At 35.8% G+C, this 20,196-nt stretch overlaps 1 protein-coding gene across 4 annotated transcripts in view; it reads left to right on the top strand.

Annotated features, from left to right (window-relative positions):
* The window catches only part of PIBF1 (progesterone immunomodulatory binding factor 1), a 105,191-nt gene extending 101,157 nt beyond the window's left edge, over positions 1-4,034 (top strand). For 2 of the 4 annotated variants that reach the window (XM_053936720.1, XM_053936718.1), the window contains 2 exons: positions 1,052-1,228; positions 3,416-4,033. In XM_053936720.1, coding sequence (XP_053792695.1) covers positions 1,052-1,228; positions 3,416-3,472 — 234 coding nt within the window. In that variant the 3' untranslated portion in view covers positions 3,473-4,033. Of the gene's footprint in view, positions 1-1,051; positions 1,229-3,415 lie in introns of those variants that run through there. The other 2 variants (XM_053936719.1, XM_053936722.1) reach the window with 2 other exon arrangements.
* The last annotated feature ends 16,162 nt before the right edge of the window (positions 4,035-20,196 follow it).

Genomic DNA, 20,196 nt, shown 5'->3' with positions numbered 1-20,196 from the left:
TGGTTGAAAAATGAGATAGAATGTTAATTATATATAAGGCTAACACAGTAACAGTTGCTTATTGAAGACAACACCATTTGTAAAAAGCAAGCAAACAAAAACATTAATATTTTAAAACATGTAAAATTGTCTCAAAATTTACATTGAAAGGCTTTTCTACTGATCTTGCTGTTCTAATTCTACAGTAATGAATGCTCTAAATAATACTACTAATAGTAATAATAATAATTAATGCTTTACATTCTGTTACTTATTTTATGGTAATCATACCCATTACATGGCGGGGAGGGGGAACATTAGGAGGTAGATGTGGTAAAAGATGACAAAAGGTGTTCAGTAAAGTCAGAAAATGATATGTTTTTTTCCTTTATCACACTACTGTACACTTTGAGTAATCCGTTTTGTTCAGATTTAAGTATTAAGGAAAGATTACATTTTTAATTCAAATTGTTTTCAAAGCAAACTACTAGGATATCCGAAAAAAGGCTGCATTTCTATATGTTCACATTCCTTTTTCCACACTGGAACTTTAATTTTTCACAGAACTTCTTTTCCATTCTGAACCTCTTTTTGCTGTACATCCTCTAAAGGCTCTTCATTGATTTTTCTTTTCTAATCTGGATATAAATAAATATTTCTAGTAATGTATTTATAAAATTTCTGTGCAAAACCAAAAGTAAAAATTGTCACAGTCATTCAAATTAGATTTGTACACTCCCTCAGCCTGATAAGATAAATGCAAAAGAATTCAAGTGGAATGGAAGTCTAACTTAAAAGAGATAATGTGCTTCTTACTACACAGTAAATGTTCTCTTTTACAGCCTTTAAGCAAGACAAAATTTGAGTTGTATAAATTCTCTGTGCCTATTTTATTTTCTTACTTTGCTAGGGTTTAAGTAGTAATCTTATTAATCATAGCCAGTATATGTTCTTTTTTACATTTACTGATCCATGTTTGGTGAATATAAATTTATTATTAACAAATAAATATTTATAGGTTCAAATGTAATTTAACTTAATAACTTAGCACTGTTCTTTTGTGGTTTTATAGGAACTAGCCACAATGAAGCAATTAATTTTTACTCTACATGGTAAACACTGTGAACAAAATCTACCTCAGTCTCATATTGATGTAAAAAGTGCAACTGGAAGACAATCAATCCCTTTGGTAAAACTGCTGCAAGAACATGAAGAAGAAAATATATTTACACCTAAGCCAACATTATTTGTAAGTACTATGATAAGAGTGAGTGCAAAAACTTCTGATGGTTCTCCTCACTTTTTAAAAAGAAAAATGTAGATTCATCCTTCAGGGGGATGTGTAATTAATTCAGCTCTTTATGGAAACAGTCAATGTTGAGGAGAAAAATTAGAGTTTGTGATGTTTTTTAGCTCTTTGGTTACTTTCTATGTCTTAAGGTCACAGCAAACCAGGTCTTTTTTTTTTTTTTTTTAATAAATACCATTGTTGTATTACAATACTGAGTGGCTAGCAAGATTTTAATAGTTGTAGGGATTCACAGACCATTATACTAATTTAAATCTACCGTGATGGTGTGTAAGTGCAGTTTGTGCATGTCTGTATTGAGAAGCAGGAGTGAGGAAATAGGTGTATTTCTGCATACTTACATTGATGTATATTAATGTGTATGTGCGTGTGTATCTAAATATATATAAAAATTAGAACACCAGTATTGATATCACTTCTGTTGCTAAGGAAGCCTGATGTTATAAAACCAGTATAAAATCCTGTTTCATTCCTTCAGAAACTAAAAGCTTGGATTTTAATATTTGAAGTGGCCCAATTCAGATTTAGTGCCTCTGGTATTGGAAAGTTTCATAAAAATGGTGTAGACTTTTCTGACTATGACTGTATCTGAACTGATAGATTCAAGACATCCAAGCTGCAATGCTGAATCACATCAGCATGTGCTGATTTGGTCCAAAGAGAACTCTTTTTTTCTTTTTCATCTTTTTTTTTTTTTTATTTATTTTGTCTTTTTTCTTTTTTTCCTGGTAGAGACTTTAACATACAGCATCTTAAATGATATGACTTTGTGTACACCATGTACTGGGTGTATAACACAAAAAGTAGGAAACAGTAGCATCTCTGGGACATGATGTGAGGACATTGGGGGATTTTAGGAGTTCAGATTTTGCTTGAATAGCATTATTAGAGTAAACACAGGCTTATCCAGTGCTGTTTCATCCATAGGCCTTTTGGTAGTGCTAAATCATACTGCCCAAACTCTGTTTTTGATGGAGCTATACAGTGATCCAAAACATAAGCAAACAGTTTGTGTAATTAACCTGAGGTTTCCTTGCACAATCTGTCTTGTCTTACTTAGGGATATAGAAACTGTGTAGGAATCCAGAAAAACTGTATTTACATTAAGAAATTGTAACCAACTTCTCTGTGAGAAACTCTAGCCTTTGCAGACTTAGGAGCAGGGAACTGAAAATGGGCAGATAGCACAGGTTTTCTTCTTAGATAGAAAAGAAATCAGTAGTCCTGTGAAAATCCTGCCAGTTTAGGTCAATTTCCAGAATACTAAAAGCTTACACAAATAGACCAGATTTGATTTTGTAACTGAAGTCTTCAAAAATAATAAAGTAGATTTTTAAATTGAATGCTTCTTAAGTCTTGGAGGAAAGAATGAATAGAGAGCAGTCAGAAAAGGGAACTACAAATGAACAATTTTAGGGACAACAGACTGAGACAGTGTTCAATTGCTCAATAACTCAAGAGATTATACCCAATTATGAAAGGAGAATAGTCCTTACCTTGTTCCACCTCCACTTGATTAGTTTTATTTCTGTTAAACTATTTTATTTTATACAAACCACCACTGAATTTGCCACAAGCAATCCTGACTGTGTAGCAGTAACCCATAGGATTATGAAGGCAAGGAAAAGTTGCTCTCAGATAATTCTCTGCAATTAAAAAATCTTGTATAGATTTAGAAAACTACTGTATTCTTTTATTATCAACTAAAACTTTTTAAGAACTATATTTCTGCATAAATTGTTGATCAGTTTTGGCACACCTAAGATCTCTTTTCTAAGATCTATTACTTTCTTAGCTGGAAAACACAGATGATGTTATTTCAAAAGAAACCTATTTATGGCACAGTTAATGCTTGTTTTCATTGTTACAGGTATCTTTTTAAAAATTATTTCATTTTCACCATATAATCTGCTTTTTATAACATGGAAATGGGGAGGTTTTAATACTGGTATGTTGTAATAGTAACTTTAAATGTGTAGTTTTGTTTTTGATATTTGCATTTAAGCAAAGAACTCAATTTTGAACTACATAGGAAGGAGGGAGACTTGTGTGGATTGTTTAAATTGTGTAGATTGCATGTTTTTCTTCTGTTCACTGTCTCATAACAAAATGTTATTTCTTCTACAGACAAATAAAGAGGTACCTGTGTGGTACAAGAAACTGAAGAAGAAGACATCGGCATAGCATTTTTCAAAAATTATTCAAAATAATCCTTTGGAGAGCTTTTCTTTAAAGAAAGTTATTTTCACAATAGTGATGCTCATTTTACTGTAAAAGCAAACAACTCGTTTGGTTTAACTGTTTCTTTTTTTGACTTATGCTTCAAATAATCTTAAGCTTCATAAAATAATTTCTAGATCTCTCATGTGAATAAAATGTGAAAATGATACATGCAATAATTTTGTTAACATTTATTTGAATTTTAAAAGATAAATAAACACTAGTGTGTTCTACAAGTTATAATCTCGGCAGTTAGAGGATGTGTTATTCAGAGTGTTCCAATTAATGCAAATTTCAGCCTTTTTATATTGTTTTTCCTGGACCCTGTGTTTCATGCCACATTCCTTGCAACTATTCTGGCTAATGGAAATTTTCAAAGTATACATGCATTAGTATTGTACTTTCTATGAAGGAAATTCATGTCAGCTGGAAACAAAATTTCTTACTGGCCTTGACTTGTAGTTCATCACTTGATGTCATTTGTATAACCAGACATTAAAAATATTTTAAAGAAGCAATAAAATGCATCTTAATGGGCTAGACAGTAGTGCAGTAACATCAGTGTAATAATAAAAATAGAACCATGATGGGTGAGGACTGTAGTGTGTAATAGGGAAATGGGTAACTTACCATATTTAATTGTATGAAAATAAGCCCCAAAGTCCAAGAACGCATTCTACTTGTTTATTCCACTCCACCATCTATTCTGACTGTACAAAAGTTCTCTAATTTTTCAAAGCATTCTTGACTTTATATGGTACATTTCTATGTTTAACATAAATAATCTTTTAAGTACTGCATACTGAAAATATTGCGCAGATTTCATTTAAGAGAAAGCTCCTTCTTCTTAGTGCCTTTTTCCTTGACAATATCTCTTAAATTGGTTATTTTTTCTAACCTGGACATGAACAATAATTATTTACTATATAATACTGAGCTATATCAAGTTTATGATTCCCAGATACACTTTTCTTCATTTTCCAAACAGTTGAAGCACAGTAGTACTTCCTCTGCACCAGGAAAACTTCACTTTCCTTTTTTTTTCCCCTTTTCTCGTTCTGAGAGACCAAGGCAAAAATGCTGGCAATTGCACATCACAGGTTTAAAATTATCATTCTGTGAGTGAGAGAGGCCAAGTGTGTAAACAGAGGTGATAATCTTTTATTAGACTAACTGCTGTTCACTGGGGAAAAAAAAAACACACACAAACTTTTGGGCTCACAAACCTTCAGTACAGTCATTTTTGAATAAAGTTTCCTGAAGTCTAGGTTTTATCTAACATAGATTTTTATGTGACTAGAATCCTTAACTTTTATTTCCTATGAAGCAGCTTCCATATGCAGATACTAATTTTGTAGATTGTAGTAGATACTTCATATGATTCAGTCCCTAAATGAACTTCCCATACTTTTCTGTTAGTCTGTTATCAATGAATAATTAATAAATTGTATTAGCTAGAAGGACTGTAAGCTATTTTAGGCAAGATACTAGTTGGAATCTTAAGTATTTCCAATTTGTTTTCCTATGGTGCCTTTATAGACAAATTGGTGAGTTACAGACTGTAAGATGGGTGACGCACCCACCTGAACAAAACACGATCAACAATGCCATGTCCTGCTGGAATAGTGTCATCCCTTGTCAAGTTCACAGGCAATACCAGATTTGAGGGAGTAGTCTATACACTGGAAGGAAAGGTCTCAGAGGATCTCAACAGGCTGGAAATCGGGTCAACAAGAAATGTATGGAGTTCAACAAAAGCAATTGCAGCCCCACATCCAAGATGTAATAACCCCATATGCCAATACTGCTGCAAAGCAGCTTGACAGAAACAGACCTGAAGGTCCCAGCGGACAACAAATGCAATATGAGTCAGTAATGGGCCAGCCAGCCACATGCTAGGTAGTTATTACCAATAGGATAGTCAGCAGATGAAGGAAAGTTGTCCTTCCCTTCTGTTTGGCACAGGGGAGGTTACATCTGGAGTCTTATATCCAGGTTTGGGCTTGTTCGAGAAAGGCATTGACATATTGCAGTGAGTCCAGCAGAGGTGCACCAAGATGGTCAGGGGCTGAAGCACCTGATGTAGAAGGGGAGGTGGAAAGAAGTGGACTTGTACAGTGTTAATATTAGAGGACTTACAGGAGGAACTTGTAGTCTCCAACTACCAAATGGGATGGTACAGAGACAACAGCCTGACTCTGAGCTAAGAGATGCATAGCAGTAGCGTAAGAGACAATGGACACCAGATGGAACACTAGAAAACTCAATTAGCTATTACGAAAAATGCTTTTACTGTAAGAATGGTCAGATAATGAAACAGGTTGCCTAGAGAGGTGGTGGAATCTTCATTCTTGGAGATGTTCAGAACCTAACAAATTCCTGAGCAAACTGGTATAATTGGACCTGACTTTGAGATGGACTAGATGACTGATTTTCAGAATTCCAATTAAATTACTCTGTGATGTTATTCCTAAATAATCTGATATCAGATAGTGACATTAATTTACTTTGTACCATCCAAAAGGCAAAATTCTGTTTAATTCTTCCATAGAAATGCAATACACAGGAACATTTTTACTCTTAGAGAGTAAGTGTGCATTGTAAATTTCTGTGTCCTCCAGGCAGCCTTTTCTAAGAAGGCTGACAGAAAATTAGGCTGATTTTGTGGTGAAATTTTATTGATATTTAAACAGTTCTTCAGTTGACAAAGTGACTTACTCTGTCAAACGGTTGTGGTTTTTAGGATTTTTTTGTAATTATTAACAAGGTCCATCTTTAAATGTGCAAAAATAAAAGTAGTTTATTAGAATATACTGATAACACACAATGCTGTTGGTAAATTCTTGTCATACATGTGGTCCTTGTGTAAATGTCCTCAATGCACTGGGTTTTTTTAGTTGAAGACTGTATTTTTCCTGTGATTCTTCACTAGACTGCAAGGCTATAATTAATTATCTAGGAGGAGACCTTCTAAGCTTCTCACGAGAAAGCTAGAATGTCACTTAAATATAACTATTCAAACATGAGATGCCCTACAGCAAAAATTAAGGAAGCTTTTTGCTCTCCGTGTAATGAAAAGGCTCAGTTGCAGTACCTGTACAGCACTTTTACTGATGTTCTTTCCCACAAACATAGTTGTCAAATGAATTATTCCAAAATTCTTCTTCATGGTCTTTGCAGTCTCCTATTATCACAGGCCTTGTGTCAATGATGTGTGAGTCAAAAATAATGAAGTAAAGAGAAATTTCGAAGGGTAGTCATGCATGTAAGCAACTTGTGACTGAAGTGCCCAACCCACATAATCATCTTCAGTTCCTCTTTTTCAAACCAAAGGGAGCAAAGCAAAAAAAAAATCTCTGTCTGCTATTACATTTCTTGGTACATTAAGTAGGTGTTACTTAAGTGATAAGTTTCGTAAATATGTGGGTTGAACAGGAAAGAAAGAAAGACAATGCTTTAGAACAGGTTAGGATTTTAGGGGTTCTTTAACACTGTAATTGCTTTCTCACCTTTCTGTCCCTTGTCTGAAGCCAAGAAGCTGTAGTGCATCAAGGTAATCTCTTGTTTGAGGAAAAAATTGAAAACATAATTGCTTTTTTAAATAAGGCCTAAACTTTTAAGGCTTACTGCTGAATCCTGTGGTCATAATTCACTGGCACTGTAGTCTCTAAATATTTCCTGTAAAATGAAACAATATACCTTTTAGATTAATAGTCTTCATTCCCTTCAGGACTTAATGTAGAAAACAGCAATGAAACCTTTTAAAAGAGGAACATCTATGAATTCAGATATCAGTTGAGAATTTGTCAGTATCACTATGATACAATGTCCTACCTCTTACACATTAGCTGTTATTTTCTTTTTCAGTTACACAATTTTATGATACAGCAAAAGAAGAGGAACACTTAAATCTATTAAACCTCTGACATCTGCAAGATGGTCAGGCAGAATTCTTTTACTCCTGGTAGGCATTCATTAACTTCCATGTCTTTGAAAGACGTGACTCAGAGAGCATTACATTGTAGAAACCAATTACTACCTTTTGAGGAAGTATTTATGTTATTATGTATATGTGTCTCAATCAATTGTCAGTCTGTAGCACATTTACATGAAAACAGATTTATACACAACAGTTTGAGTCTGTAACATCCTGTCATCTTTCAGGGTTGTGCTTATTAGGGAGGTCTACTGAGGAAAGCATTTCTCTCCCTGTTAACATTACATTTAGTAGATCATATGGCAGACTTCTTACTGAGTCAAAGAAATGTATCCCTGGTATTTTCTTATACCAAAGAATATCGAGAATCTGTATTCATTCTCGACCTTTGAAAATGAAACAAGTATCTCTAGAAGATCAAGTTTTGCTTAATGTCTTTGGGCAATATTATCCCCTTCTTAAATTCCTAGGATTGATTGGGAACTCTTGACCTTTAAAACACATACTTCCGCAGCTTCATTAAGGCAGTTACGTGTAGGGTATTTCAGACTGAGGCTGGGCCGCAATCAGCGGCAGTAGAGGGTGCCAACTCTCGGGGGACAGCATCATGAGTGGAAATGGATAGCACTTGGGAATTGTGGAAGAGTGAGTGGCGAGTACTGCAGAAGCTTTTATCAGCAGAAGTAGGTACCGCTCTTCATAGAGGTTAGACCCTCTGCAGCTCTTTTAAGCTCTCTGCTGAAAACACAAGAACCACAAACTTTCTTCCACAGAGGTCATTTTGTGGAGTTCCCTGGGTTTCTTTCCTCACTGATAAATTTTCCGTAACAGTAAATACCTGTGGTTTTTGTTTCTTGGTTTTTCTTTTAGAGAGAGAAAGACTTCTTTTTCTCATGATGTTTGACCTAGATAAAAAAAAAAAAAAAAAAAAAAAAAAAAAAAAAAATGGAGTATTTCAATCAGCTTACCCTTAAAAAGATGAAGGGGACAAAAACTCCCAGCAAATTTCATCCTCTTGAAAGGAGCACATGGCAGAAGTATTAAATATAAGAAGTTAGGATTGATCATGGAAATAGCTTTTACTCAAAAACTTACATGTTTTCACAGACTCTGCCCTTTTTGAAGATACCACAGAAATAACCACAGTAAAAGAGAATGCCGCTTTGACTGTAGCAATAGAATCAACTTTGTTTGACCATGAATAATTGAAGTCTTTGTGTTAATGCTCCTTTTAAGGGAGTAGTGGATCAGTAAATGTAACTTAATTGCAGGAAAAGTCTTATGGATGGAATTTATGACTGTATTTCAATGAAAGTCTTTTCATTTTTCCTTTTGGTTCAATAGAAAAAGGATTACTTACATTATTCAGTGTTGCAGCTGAAACTGTTAGCAATTCCCAGTGGTCCTGTTTTTCATGATTTTAGAGATACATATTGTGGCATGCAAGACTTGCTTTCTTATTCCATTCTTTAGAAAAATTTGTTTCTTTGTGTATTATTGTTAGGTAATGCTTGACTTCTACAAGGGAATTTACATATTCAGTGTATATGTGGGTTTTAAACAGGGTTGTTACCTAAGTGCAGCGGTCGTTTTTAGAAAGAAGTTGAAAATATTCCCATTGAGTTCTCTCTGAGACCTTGAGAGCAGGTTGATTTTGTGCCCAAGCTTTCTTGCGCTCCCCACTGCCAGTACAGGGCTGCAGATACAGGAGACCTGTCACTCTGTTTCACAAGGCTGTGGTTTCCAAGCAGTGTAAACACATTCACACATTGTCATCCACAGCTACATGTTAAGATGTTCACAAAAAAATTAATATCACTCATCTCCTTTGTGGTACTGTGGGAAGTCTAAGCAGAGGAAAAATACAATATTTTGGTGCAGCCAATTCACTTGCCACCTTTTCCTTCCTGGTTAGCATATAAATAATATTTAGCAAGTCTCCATTTTTGGACATTGGAAAAGATGCAGCTTGCAAGTCCTGCAAGGATGGCTAAGTCCTTTTTACATATACTTCATCAGACATGTTCTGTGTTCAGGTATTGATCAGACAGCTTCTAAAAGATCACTGGGCACCACTTCTTTCACATTAATCTTTGTTTTACTAATTTATTATTGAAATACTAAGTCCCCAGAATCCACTCAGTATTTATGAGTAAAAGAGTACGTGCCTTAAAGTAACAACAAGCAATAAAAGGACTAATATGTCAATGACTTGAGTCTTACTGAATTAGCACATTCCTTGTTATTTTGTGTCATTTCTGTCATTATTGCAGTAATTAACGTTGCAGAATTGCATTTGTGCCATTCAGCAAGGAATGGAGAACAATAACAGTGTTTACCAGCAGCAGGAGGGAGCTTACCTTTCTTTCTCAACCCCATAAAATCTCTGCAGGCTAATCTCAATGCACAGACAGGGTGCCCTCCTACACAATGGAGACTGTCTGAAACCTCCCTTAGGGAAACCTGAGTGAGCTGATTAGATCTCTTGTCCAAGAAAGCCAAATACCCAATCCTACAAAATATAGTGGTTTTTCATTCTGGCGCACCATTCCACATCTGGGCAGGCTGAAATCTTTGTCAAATAGGTTACATCATGATAGTAATTCTGAGATAGCTGAGTGATTTAAAAACAAGTACAGAGTATTTTCAATCCATTAAACTATGAGAAATTACGAAGAAAAAACTATGTAAAGTTCTTACGTTTCCAGGTGTAGCAATATCAAGAAATTTTCCTAATATGCTATTATTACTTTGTAGCTGTAAACTGAAGTATTATATATAAATACATATTAATTTTTACCATTAAAAGTTAAATTTTTTGGGTTTAATTATTTTTAATACAAAGCAAAATATTTTTTGTGAACATCCATGTTTTAAGATGCTTCTGGTAATGAGTTAGATTCCAGTAAAGCATATTGAAATTAATTTTATTTAAAAAAATATTTCTTTGTAATTAATATAATATAATATAATACAATAAAATATTAAATAATTGTAGAATATATTTTAAATTTATTATATTTATTTATATTTTAAATAGATATACTTTATTACATCATCTTCATGGACTTGTCTAATCTACTGTACTGGCTCCAAGAATCGTCAGATTCATGACAGAAAGGTGCAAACTCCCCATGGGCCAATGCTGGACAGCACCACATTTACGTATTTAAATGACAGTCCTGATTTTCATAAAAATATACAGTATCTTCGATAAGCAAGCTTCCAGATTCACTGGATGTTTCTGGAAACAGTGTTACCTGATCCACCTTCTCAGCTTTGTTTTGATAAGAACACATGTTTACATGTGTTCTTATCATGTAATTTCTGAAAACATAAAGATGTAACTATAAAGTTCTCCTGCTTGGGTGCCCCTGAGCCATGGAGGTAGCAAAAGCAGTGATGTGCTGGCATTCTCAGGAATCACCTTGTCTTGTCCTAGTCATGACACCACAAAGTCCTACTCTACACAGAAAGATGACAGCTCTAACATTGCCTCACTCTTATGAAACTGAGTTATGTACCATTTTCCTCAGGTGATGTATAGGATTTAATTTGTTCATCCCTGCAGAGTATTCACAGAAGTTGCCTTTCGGTAAGGTGACAATAGGGGCATTTCTGAAGAAAGGAGTAACCTTCTTTGGAGCTTTGGAAAGAAACTGCTGAAACAACATTCAGAGTTTCCAGTCTATTGGCTTGAGGTACCTTCTACAGACTGCATAAAGCTCCTCAGTATAGTTACAATACTGAACTTAATACACACCTTTTCCTTCTTCATTTTCTGATGCCTACTTTAAAAATAGCAGTTTTCTAGTTTTTATTCATTCCCTTCTTTAGCACCTGACTCTGTGAAATAGTAAGAAACCTTTGGCAAGTATTAGAGAGTATGAATACTGTGACTACTTGAACACTTGACCTTGCCAAGCGTAGAACTTTTCAGCTGTATGTTGCCAGTTAGGTGCATTTAATCCAATAAAAGAAATTAGGGCCATAGCATTTGATGGAGGGTGGATATTTAAAAAACACAATGTTTTAGTGTTTAGTAGAGGGGAATTCCTTAAGTTACATAATTCAGTATGGCTTCTTTGGCTGTTTGGTTATTACTTAGCTTTCTGTGAGCACTGTGTTTGCTCCTGCATTCAGAGCAGAGGGAAGTGGGCATTGCATCACCTTGTGTCTCAGTGTGATATTTTTGAGAAAACACTGACATGAGACTAGTTTAATTGTATCGCAATGTCCTTGGGATAAAGAACATAGAACTGGTTTTGATATTCTTAAATTAGAAACCAGGAAAGTTTATTGCCACTGCTTCATACTATAAATAATGTCACCTGGATTGGAAGTGCTGCAATGGATCATTGCAAAATGCTTCTGTTGATAGAACACAGTGGACCAAGCTGGTCTAACCTACTATGATTAATTATCTCATAGGTAAATTTCACTATCTTCAAATAGTTGTTTTAACCTAAGATTTAAAACAGCTGTGATGGATGCAGATGGTATTGATGAAAGACAGTTTGTGCATTTGCAACCTGCTCTATTCACATGGTCTAGCTTGTGAAGCAAAAGAAAACCATGAACATGAAGCAAAAGGAAAATAGGTAATTTCTTTGTCCCTTCCACTTTTACTTCTTTCATTTGTCAGTGAAGTCATATCTGAATGCATAACTTAAAATTTGAAAAACTGTAATACTGAATGGCAAAACGCTTTAAAACACATAGAACAAGATATTTATCCTGGTCCTGCCTAAATGCTTCTTTTAATACTAGTTTGTTTCTCCGGTGTGCTAAAATGCAGATTGTTTTTCCACATTCCATGTAGTTATGTCGTATTTTATGGTGATTTGTACCCAATACCATGTGTTTAGATTTATGAATTATTAGACTCTACTCCTGAAGTGCACAGAAACAAGGTTTTCTTATCACTAAAAGAAGCTTTGTATTTTGTTACTCTACAAAGTTATCAATATGCAATCTAGAGAGAGAAAGAAGCCTTGTTTTGTTAAAAGATTGAATCAACTTTTCCTCTCCTTTATCGTATTTATATCTTTCAGGCAGCACAGGGATTAAGACATATTGTTCAAGTCTTGCCTCATCCCACTTGCCACATTACCTCTGAGTTCGTGCGTAAGCGGGCTCTGTAGCTTAACTAAGCATGTTGTGAACCGGTCAGGTAAACGCGCTTCAAATGAGCTGCACCTTCATGAACAGCAGTTTTCCATACCACAACACAACAGGTTCCATTTCTTCCATTAAGGTCCCAAACTTCCATTAAGCCACCCAACAAGAATACTACTTACAGGTCAAATGTGAACATCCTAAAACTTTTTTTTTTTAATCTACAGCTGTTCTAGTTAAAAAAAGGAAAATTAGCAAAGCATCATTAAAATTGAGAAAGGTTTTTATATTGGTCTCTTGTTCTGAAAGCATTTCTTTTTTATTTATTTTCTCTTTTAATAATTCAAAAAGTATTTTCAAAAACAAATTATGAGAAAAAACTTTTAGAGAGATATCAGTGGAAACTAGGTAAGCTGGTATAATTTACATATGATTGTAAATGAAATGTCTCATTTTGAAAAACAGTATCCTTTATTACCTAAATAAATTCATATCCTTATTCTAGGTGCAGAATAAAGCTGTATTGACTATTTGCATGCTTTTCTAGCATGCAGAAAATAATCTGACACTTGAAGCTGAAGCTGTGAGTACCAATATGTTAACAAAGTGTTTCATGTTTTTCACCCCAAAAAATCATTTATTTCTGTTAATCAGGTTCTAAATATTTTCAAAAAGGCAAGAAATAATGAGAGGGGAAAAGTTATGTATTAACTAATTGTTTAATTATGTTGAATATTATTTACCATAATCTATTATTTAATATATGTCTGAGAAATTAAAAACATTTTAAAGGACTTTGAATGCATCTGCAGATCCTAGGAATAGTATAGTTAGCAAAACTAGGGTAAGATACATAATACTGTCCTATATAATTGGATATTTTCTCTTCTGTAATATTTGATTTGACTTTTTTAATGGACATCTTATATGACTTATTTGAGAAGAGCTATTTCTGAATGCCAGCATTCTGATAGACGTATGTCACTTCTAAGTCCCTACTGTGAACAGACATCAATAGCCACTGAACAGACATCACCAATAGCCACTGTCATTTTTCAATTATCATCTTATTTCTAGATTGTTGCAGCGTTGGCAAATCTGTCATTTTCTGGCTATGCCTTACCTAAAGTAAATGAAACTAAACAAACTGTGTGGAGGCAGTCGCTTCCTTGATGGAGTGAGTTCCTCACGAGGCAAATGGAAACCTCGAAGGAGGATACAGCTATGCCTTTTCACTACACTATGCAGTTAGAAACACAGACATTTCCTCATCCAGCAAGATAAATATTGTCACCAATTCTATAAGCCCCCAAGTGAACAAGAGATAGGAGTCATGTGCAGCCACATTTTATCAAGGCTGATCAGCTTCCTCATAGGGGAGGACTGAAGTCTCTGAGGTTGGCAGCCTTTTGTTCATTCATCTTTCTTATTGGTCAGCTTGTGAGGGCCACTAAACACAATAGATATTCTAATGAGTTTTTAGTTTCAGTAGAGAGTTCAGACACATTCTCTAACTTCTGGAGGTTTTATGATCATAATTTTAAACATTTTCATCACAAAATGTTAAGTGTGTACTGTAAATCCTCTTCTATGGAGTGATTGGGATGAAAAATCAAGCACACCTTCATAAGTTTTCTTGGGAAGCACCTTTCCAAGTCTTGACTCACCCTTGTACTTCAGCCTGAGGTATGTTTTTGTAATCTCTACTTTGCTGTTATCCCTCCTGACAAGTGACATCCAGTTAGCCAGCTCACTTATGGAAAGATGTTTCATGTGTCTTCACATATTAAGTGAGGTCAAACCTCACTTAGTCTTGAGGCAGGTGCATAGAAAACCAGTGCCAGCTATTGACAGTTTTTAAAAATTATTTGTTCATTCCTAAACTTCTATTCATGTCAATTGGGTTACCAGGGCGTTTTGAAAAATTACCCTTATTACTAAGCAAGTGAGGATCCTATGGTAATATTAATATCCTCTAACTGACTGAAAATCCTGCCTTTGCTGCTGCAGCAGCTGTTTCTGATTGCAGAAAGGCTGGTTATGTCCAATTGTTGGGGGTTTTCCTCCCCAAGGGCAGACTGTTTAGATAGACAGGAGATTACCTAATTCTTTCTGCCCCTTTGAGCTAGGGTGGCTTCTTTGCAGAGATCATGGAAATGGAGCAACAAAACTGCATTACCCAGTTGCTTTAATTGGGAATTCCTGAGCCATGCTGCACATGCTATCAATGCTCTGTAAGCTGCATCTGAATGATTCACAAAAACTAACAAGAAAGATCCATCAGACCACAAACCATGATAGTGAAGCAACTTCGCCATGGGAGTCTGATCAAGATTGAAATTGTCTAGATTTAACTCCAGTCACTCAACATCCAACCTCGGTAGATCTTTATGCGATAGCTCAAAGAATCCATTTTCAGTTTCTGCTCTATGTAGGCACATAAGTTTTAAGTGTGTGTTGTAAAAGTCCTTCAAAACAGCTGTCAGTCTGTGAGTCTGTACTCTTGAATTACTAGGACTCCTCAAAATGTAACCCAAAAAAACCAAGTTTGCTGGTGCCAAGTTTAAATTAATTATATAAATTTTTGTCTTATTTTTATTATTACTACTATTATTATTATCATCATTATTGTTATTATTATTCAAAAAAAATAAAAGGAGGCATACGGAGGGAGTCATAAGTAAGAAAGACTGAAAACTGCATTCTTAAAATGAGCACCTCAGTTTGCTGCATGGTCCATCCAGAATTCAGGTGTTCCAAAGGAAGCAGTGTCTGCCTCCATCTTGAGGCGCAGTTCTCTCCTCTGGTTACACAACGAATATTCCAATAGACACTGCAAGTGCATGCAGGCTCAGCAGCTCAAGTGTGAGGAACTGATTGCGCCCCAACTTGAGCTGTGGATGCTGAAAAAGACTGGGCACTTCAGTATAAGAACCCTGTGAGTGTAACAGTTCTACAAGGTTTGCCTTAGATGTTTAGGCACCTAAGATTCACATTTTCTTGGCCATCTGAGGAATCTAGCTAACTAGACATAATTAAGCCATCAACCTTTTCATGAACCTTCTTCATTTATATCTCTACCAAAAGATGTTTAGTTCAGAAGCATCCCATATACCAAGGAATCTAGGAATTTGTTGTTTCAATAGACAGATATCCCACTTTCATTATTTATTTTTCCCCCCATACTTAATCTCAATAAAATTGATCAACTATTACATTTTCTTTTAGAAAGGTAAATGGCTTGTTGTTAAAAACCAGTGCATGAGACCTTACACACCAGCCTGGCAATATTACATTTGAAAAAAAGTTGAGACTTGTCAGTTAGGAATTTCAGTCAAAAATGTTGAGCTGAATCCAGTGATATACTTTCTAAAAATGTGTTTTTCATAAACTCTGTTATATTTTGTGACCAACTTTATCCAAAGGTAATTCAACAAAATCTTGGGTTTCATTACTGTATACTGAGTGGCATAAATAATACTCTCTATTTTAATAGAGTCACATAGTGACTGTTCACATTAAGTTGCTCAAATGAATGTCACAGCGTAAGTTCATAATTAGCTACATAATTTAATTTACATTTTCTAAATATTGGTTCTAACTCTAGCTTTCTTAACAGAATTCTGGAACATGTCTAATCAAACAATTACTTAATACAAATCCTGAAAGCTCACTGACCATCTCTTATAAAATTCCTGTTGTGAAGTTTTCCAGACATGCTTAGCTAAGACCATAAAGAGTAGCTGGTTTAATATGCTCTTGAATTACTATTGAAATATAAAGTATTTTGTCATTGTATGATACAAATATCTTTCCTTCTCTTTCCCCAAATGCAGCACAGAAATACCTAGCATTTTTTCTCTTTGCTTATCAACAATTCTGCATCATTTATCTAAAACCAGACAATTGATAGAGTTCTTGATACATTTCATGAACCTTTTTTATTTTTTTTTTCAATGTGAGTCATTGACTTCTTAGGCATCTTTCTTTCTCCATGTTATTTTTCCATAATAACTGCCATCAAAGTTATATTTGCTGTTACTAGTTCTTTTCCCAGCTGTTGAGTGTCTATAATTATAACTGCTTCACAAAATGCCCTCTAAAGAGGCAGAAGGCAAATGGTTATTCTTTTGAGGAAGAGGTGTTTTGACTTCCATGGGATTGTAGACTTTCAGGACTGCACACACTTCACTCAGCCTACAGTTTATTTCAGCTTTGTCTAATGCAAAATTTGCCTACCCTAGATGCAAGACTGTTTGAGTACAGATATGGCTTAGTTTCAGGAATTATGCAGACATTGGCATTAATAGCATGAACTCTCCTGCCTCACCCCTAAGGGTAGAGCTCCATGGCACACTGAAATTTAGGTTTCTACTCTTCTCTGAATTGGGCAGTTCAGGTCCCACAGGGAGCATAACCACACAGGCTCATTAACTCCTCTGGATAGTCAAAGCTCTCTCTCAGGGCCTCTGCAATTCTCCAGGATAACAATGAGCAGCACACTGTACCCTGCAGATACTGGCCTCTAAGGGCCCCAGAATCTTCTTTGAGCACCTCACAGGCAGTTGATTAAGGAGCTTATCCTTTCTTCCCCTACTTGAAAAGACACTGCATAAGAAGTGAAGGAACTTTTTTCTGACCACATCCCTTTATTTTTTCTCTCAATATCACGATTTAGTTCCAAATGAGCATTCATTGCCTGACCTCATTATACTCCTAGGGATTGTTAGCCTAGCAGCTCATTGCTTTAATGCCGTCCTAGCTTATCCAGCCAGACCATTCCCTCTGCCATGTCCAAGTCTGTATGGGCTCCATCTCCCACCTGGCAGATCAGTATTTCACAAGACCCAAACCACTCTCTACTATGTTATTTCTCTAATCAGGAGATTTCAGCCAAAATACACAATTATGGCAGCTTTACAGTTAGTGTTTATTAACAGATCCTCAGCATAAACATTCTGGAGCCAAAAAGTGTCTTTTTTAGTAGTAAAAAATGTGGGTTTGTCTCGTATATTCAAGCAGTTAAAACACCACATAAGACCACTTACTGCTAACAAGCATTGCCAACACCGTTTGCTCTTTTAAGCAGCCAGTCTCCGCTTTGGACAGAGGAGGTGGAAGTAAAGAATGGTGCTGGCTCCCACTAAACTTCCAAGTAATGGGCAAACCACCTTGCCAAAAACCGTGAATGTTATATTTGAAGTACATTAGCATTTTAATTAATCTTGTCTCATTACCTCACATGTACAGATTTCCATCTGCTCTAATAGTACATAAATAATTAAATGACATGCTGAAGGAGCATGTCATTGTCATTTCTGGCCCTTCTGTGCAACAAGTCAGAGCCAAGCAGCTGTATGACAATGGATGAAAATACAGGAAAGACTCACCTCCTGAAGCTGAGTCAGTGACCTGTTGTTCTCAAAAAGACCTGTTGTAATAAATAGCCTCTAGTTCAGACACACTGAACACACAGAGGTAAAAAAAAAAAAAATGGTAACAATAAATTCTTTTTCTGTATTTTTTCCTGTCAGATGGGTTGAAAATATTTGAACTGTACCTGAAACCCAAGTAATATGAGGCTGTTTACCTGAAGTTAAGGCTTCTTAAAATCCAACTAAAGATTGGGTTCAGCTACTGAGTAAGATGTCTTGTTCCCTCCAGACAGGTTGATGATTCTTAATCCAAGAATTCAAGTAATGAGCAGTTGAAGTTTGCATCTTGAAACATCTGTTCCGCCAAGTCAGCACTGGCCTTGATAAATAGCAAATCAGACTGATGCATGCAAGTGTATACACACATGCTCAAGTTAAACTTGAGGGAAAATACTTGAACAGACTTCTGCATAGACAGATTTATATAATTAATCAGTAATTAGGCTTTGTACAATGCAGACTAACTCAGGTCAAAACACAGAAAATGCAGACATGGTAGGATCTTTACCTGTTGCTGCAAAAAGTTTTTTCAAAGGTTGTTTGTGGGTAAGTTTACATACCTTTATTTAGTTGTCACAAACCTTCACTGCTATTTTAATTTACTCATCTTACAGTGGAAGAAAAATATGTTTAGCTAAAGGATAAAAACAAACCACAAGTACAACTGCATCTGCATGCTTTTAGTAATCTTAGCAAACTTTAAACAACTTTAAAAGTTTCCTTAATTTTTAACTGTGCAAAATAAAACCTTGCGTACACCTCTCATTTTATGAAGTCTTTACCAAGTTTTGCAATGGTGACTCTCCCTGAGCCTGCAGAATAAAGGAATAATTTATTTTTGCAGGTTTGTTATAATCTTTATATCCTAAAAAACTGTCAAATCCAGTTCTGGAGTCACTCTGTTGAGAAGGTCTTTACCTGATATGATGTGCCAATTCAATTCCATCAACAAAAATGCCAAGCTAGTTCAGGAAGGTACACACTTCACTCCCAGCAGAGCAGCAAAGAAAGCTTGAGGAACTCCACTGGAAATGGGAAGGTTTGACATAACTGTCCTCTAGAGTATACAGGGAGGTTGGTAAGACGAATCTCACTTTCTGTACATCCTTTGAAACAAACCTTTGTCCAAAGGGAACTAGAGGTATTTTCCTGATTGTAAGGCTTTGCACGTTAGAGCAGGGGTGGAACGAGATGACTACTGAAATGTCAAGAGGGGAAAGAAATCAAGATGAAATGTGTTTTTACTCAAATGCCAAACTGAAACAATTAAGGAGTGCCATTTGTTATTTCAGCAGGAATACCCTTCTCTCCATATGGTCTACCACAGTATTTCTGGTACAGTGAAATGAAAAATGGGAACTGGGCTTCCCTTTTTGCAAAGGGAGCACCTCCGCAAGCAAATCCTGAAACAGCAAGAGATAAAGGTACACAGGAATAGACTGTCATTTCATGATTTCCCACATTCGCTTCAACAGAAAGTCACCCTGCTACATTCCTTGGTGTGGTGGTGCTGGATTATATAGCGCGAGTGGCATTCACAAAGCCTGTCATGAGTTAAGATGGTACCTCATGGCTGGTGCAATCCTGTCTTCAGAGGAAAGTTAGCACGAGAAAAATAACAACTTTCTTAAAGTAAAAGCATTGTGTTGGCTCTTTTGAAAGTTAGAAGTAAAAAGAGAAACCATTTCTTCCCTTGGGAAGATGGAGTCTAATGAGTGGCCAAAAGTACAAAGTACAGACAGCTACTATTTTGCAAGAAGAAAGTTTATGCCCACTTCTCTAGTAAATTTACATGAAAAAATGAGGTGGGTATTTGCTGAATCAGAACAGGCCTCTCAATGTGTTAAAAGCTCCTGAAATTATAATCAGACATCTTCTGTGGCTTTCAAGCCTGGCTTAGTTCAGCTGAGGTCCTTGGTTTTCCTTCACCTCACCATTATGAAACAACTTGTCCATGTCTTTCCAGTCCTTCCCTATGCCTCCAAACAATACATGCAGATCCCTGTAACTCTGGCCCTACTCCTCCCACTAGGACAGTGGGAAACAAGTACCTTTCCTAAGAGATATGTCATAGGGAGCCATGAGTTAGGAAACCAGAGAGCCTATCTCCACCCTGGCCCCACTGCTGAACTCCTTTGCCCCAAACCCCACTCCCACAAGGCAGTGCTCTGCTCCTCCACTGCCAAACTCCCAACTGC

Source organism: Vidua chalybeata, chromosome 2 (genome assembly GCF_026979565.1).
Source record: "Vidua chalybeata isolate OUT-0048 chromosome 2, bVidCha1 merged haplotype, whole genome shotgun sequence".
Lineage (NCBI taxonomy): Eukaryota > Metazoa > Chordata > Aves > Passeriformes > Viduidae > Vidua > Vidua chalybeata.
Note: the sequence above shows the minus strand (reverse complement) of the source record. Positions and strands in the feature narration are given on the sequence as shown.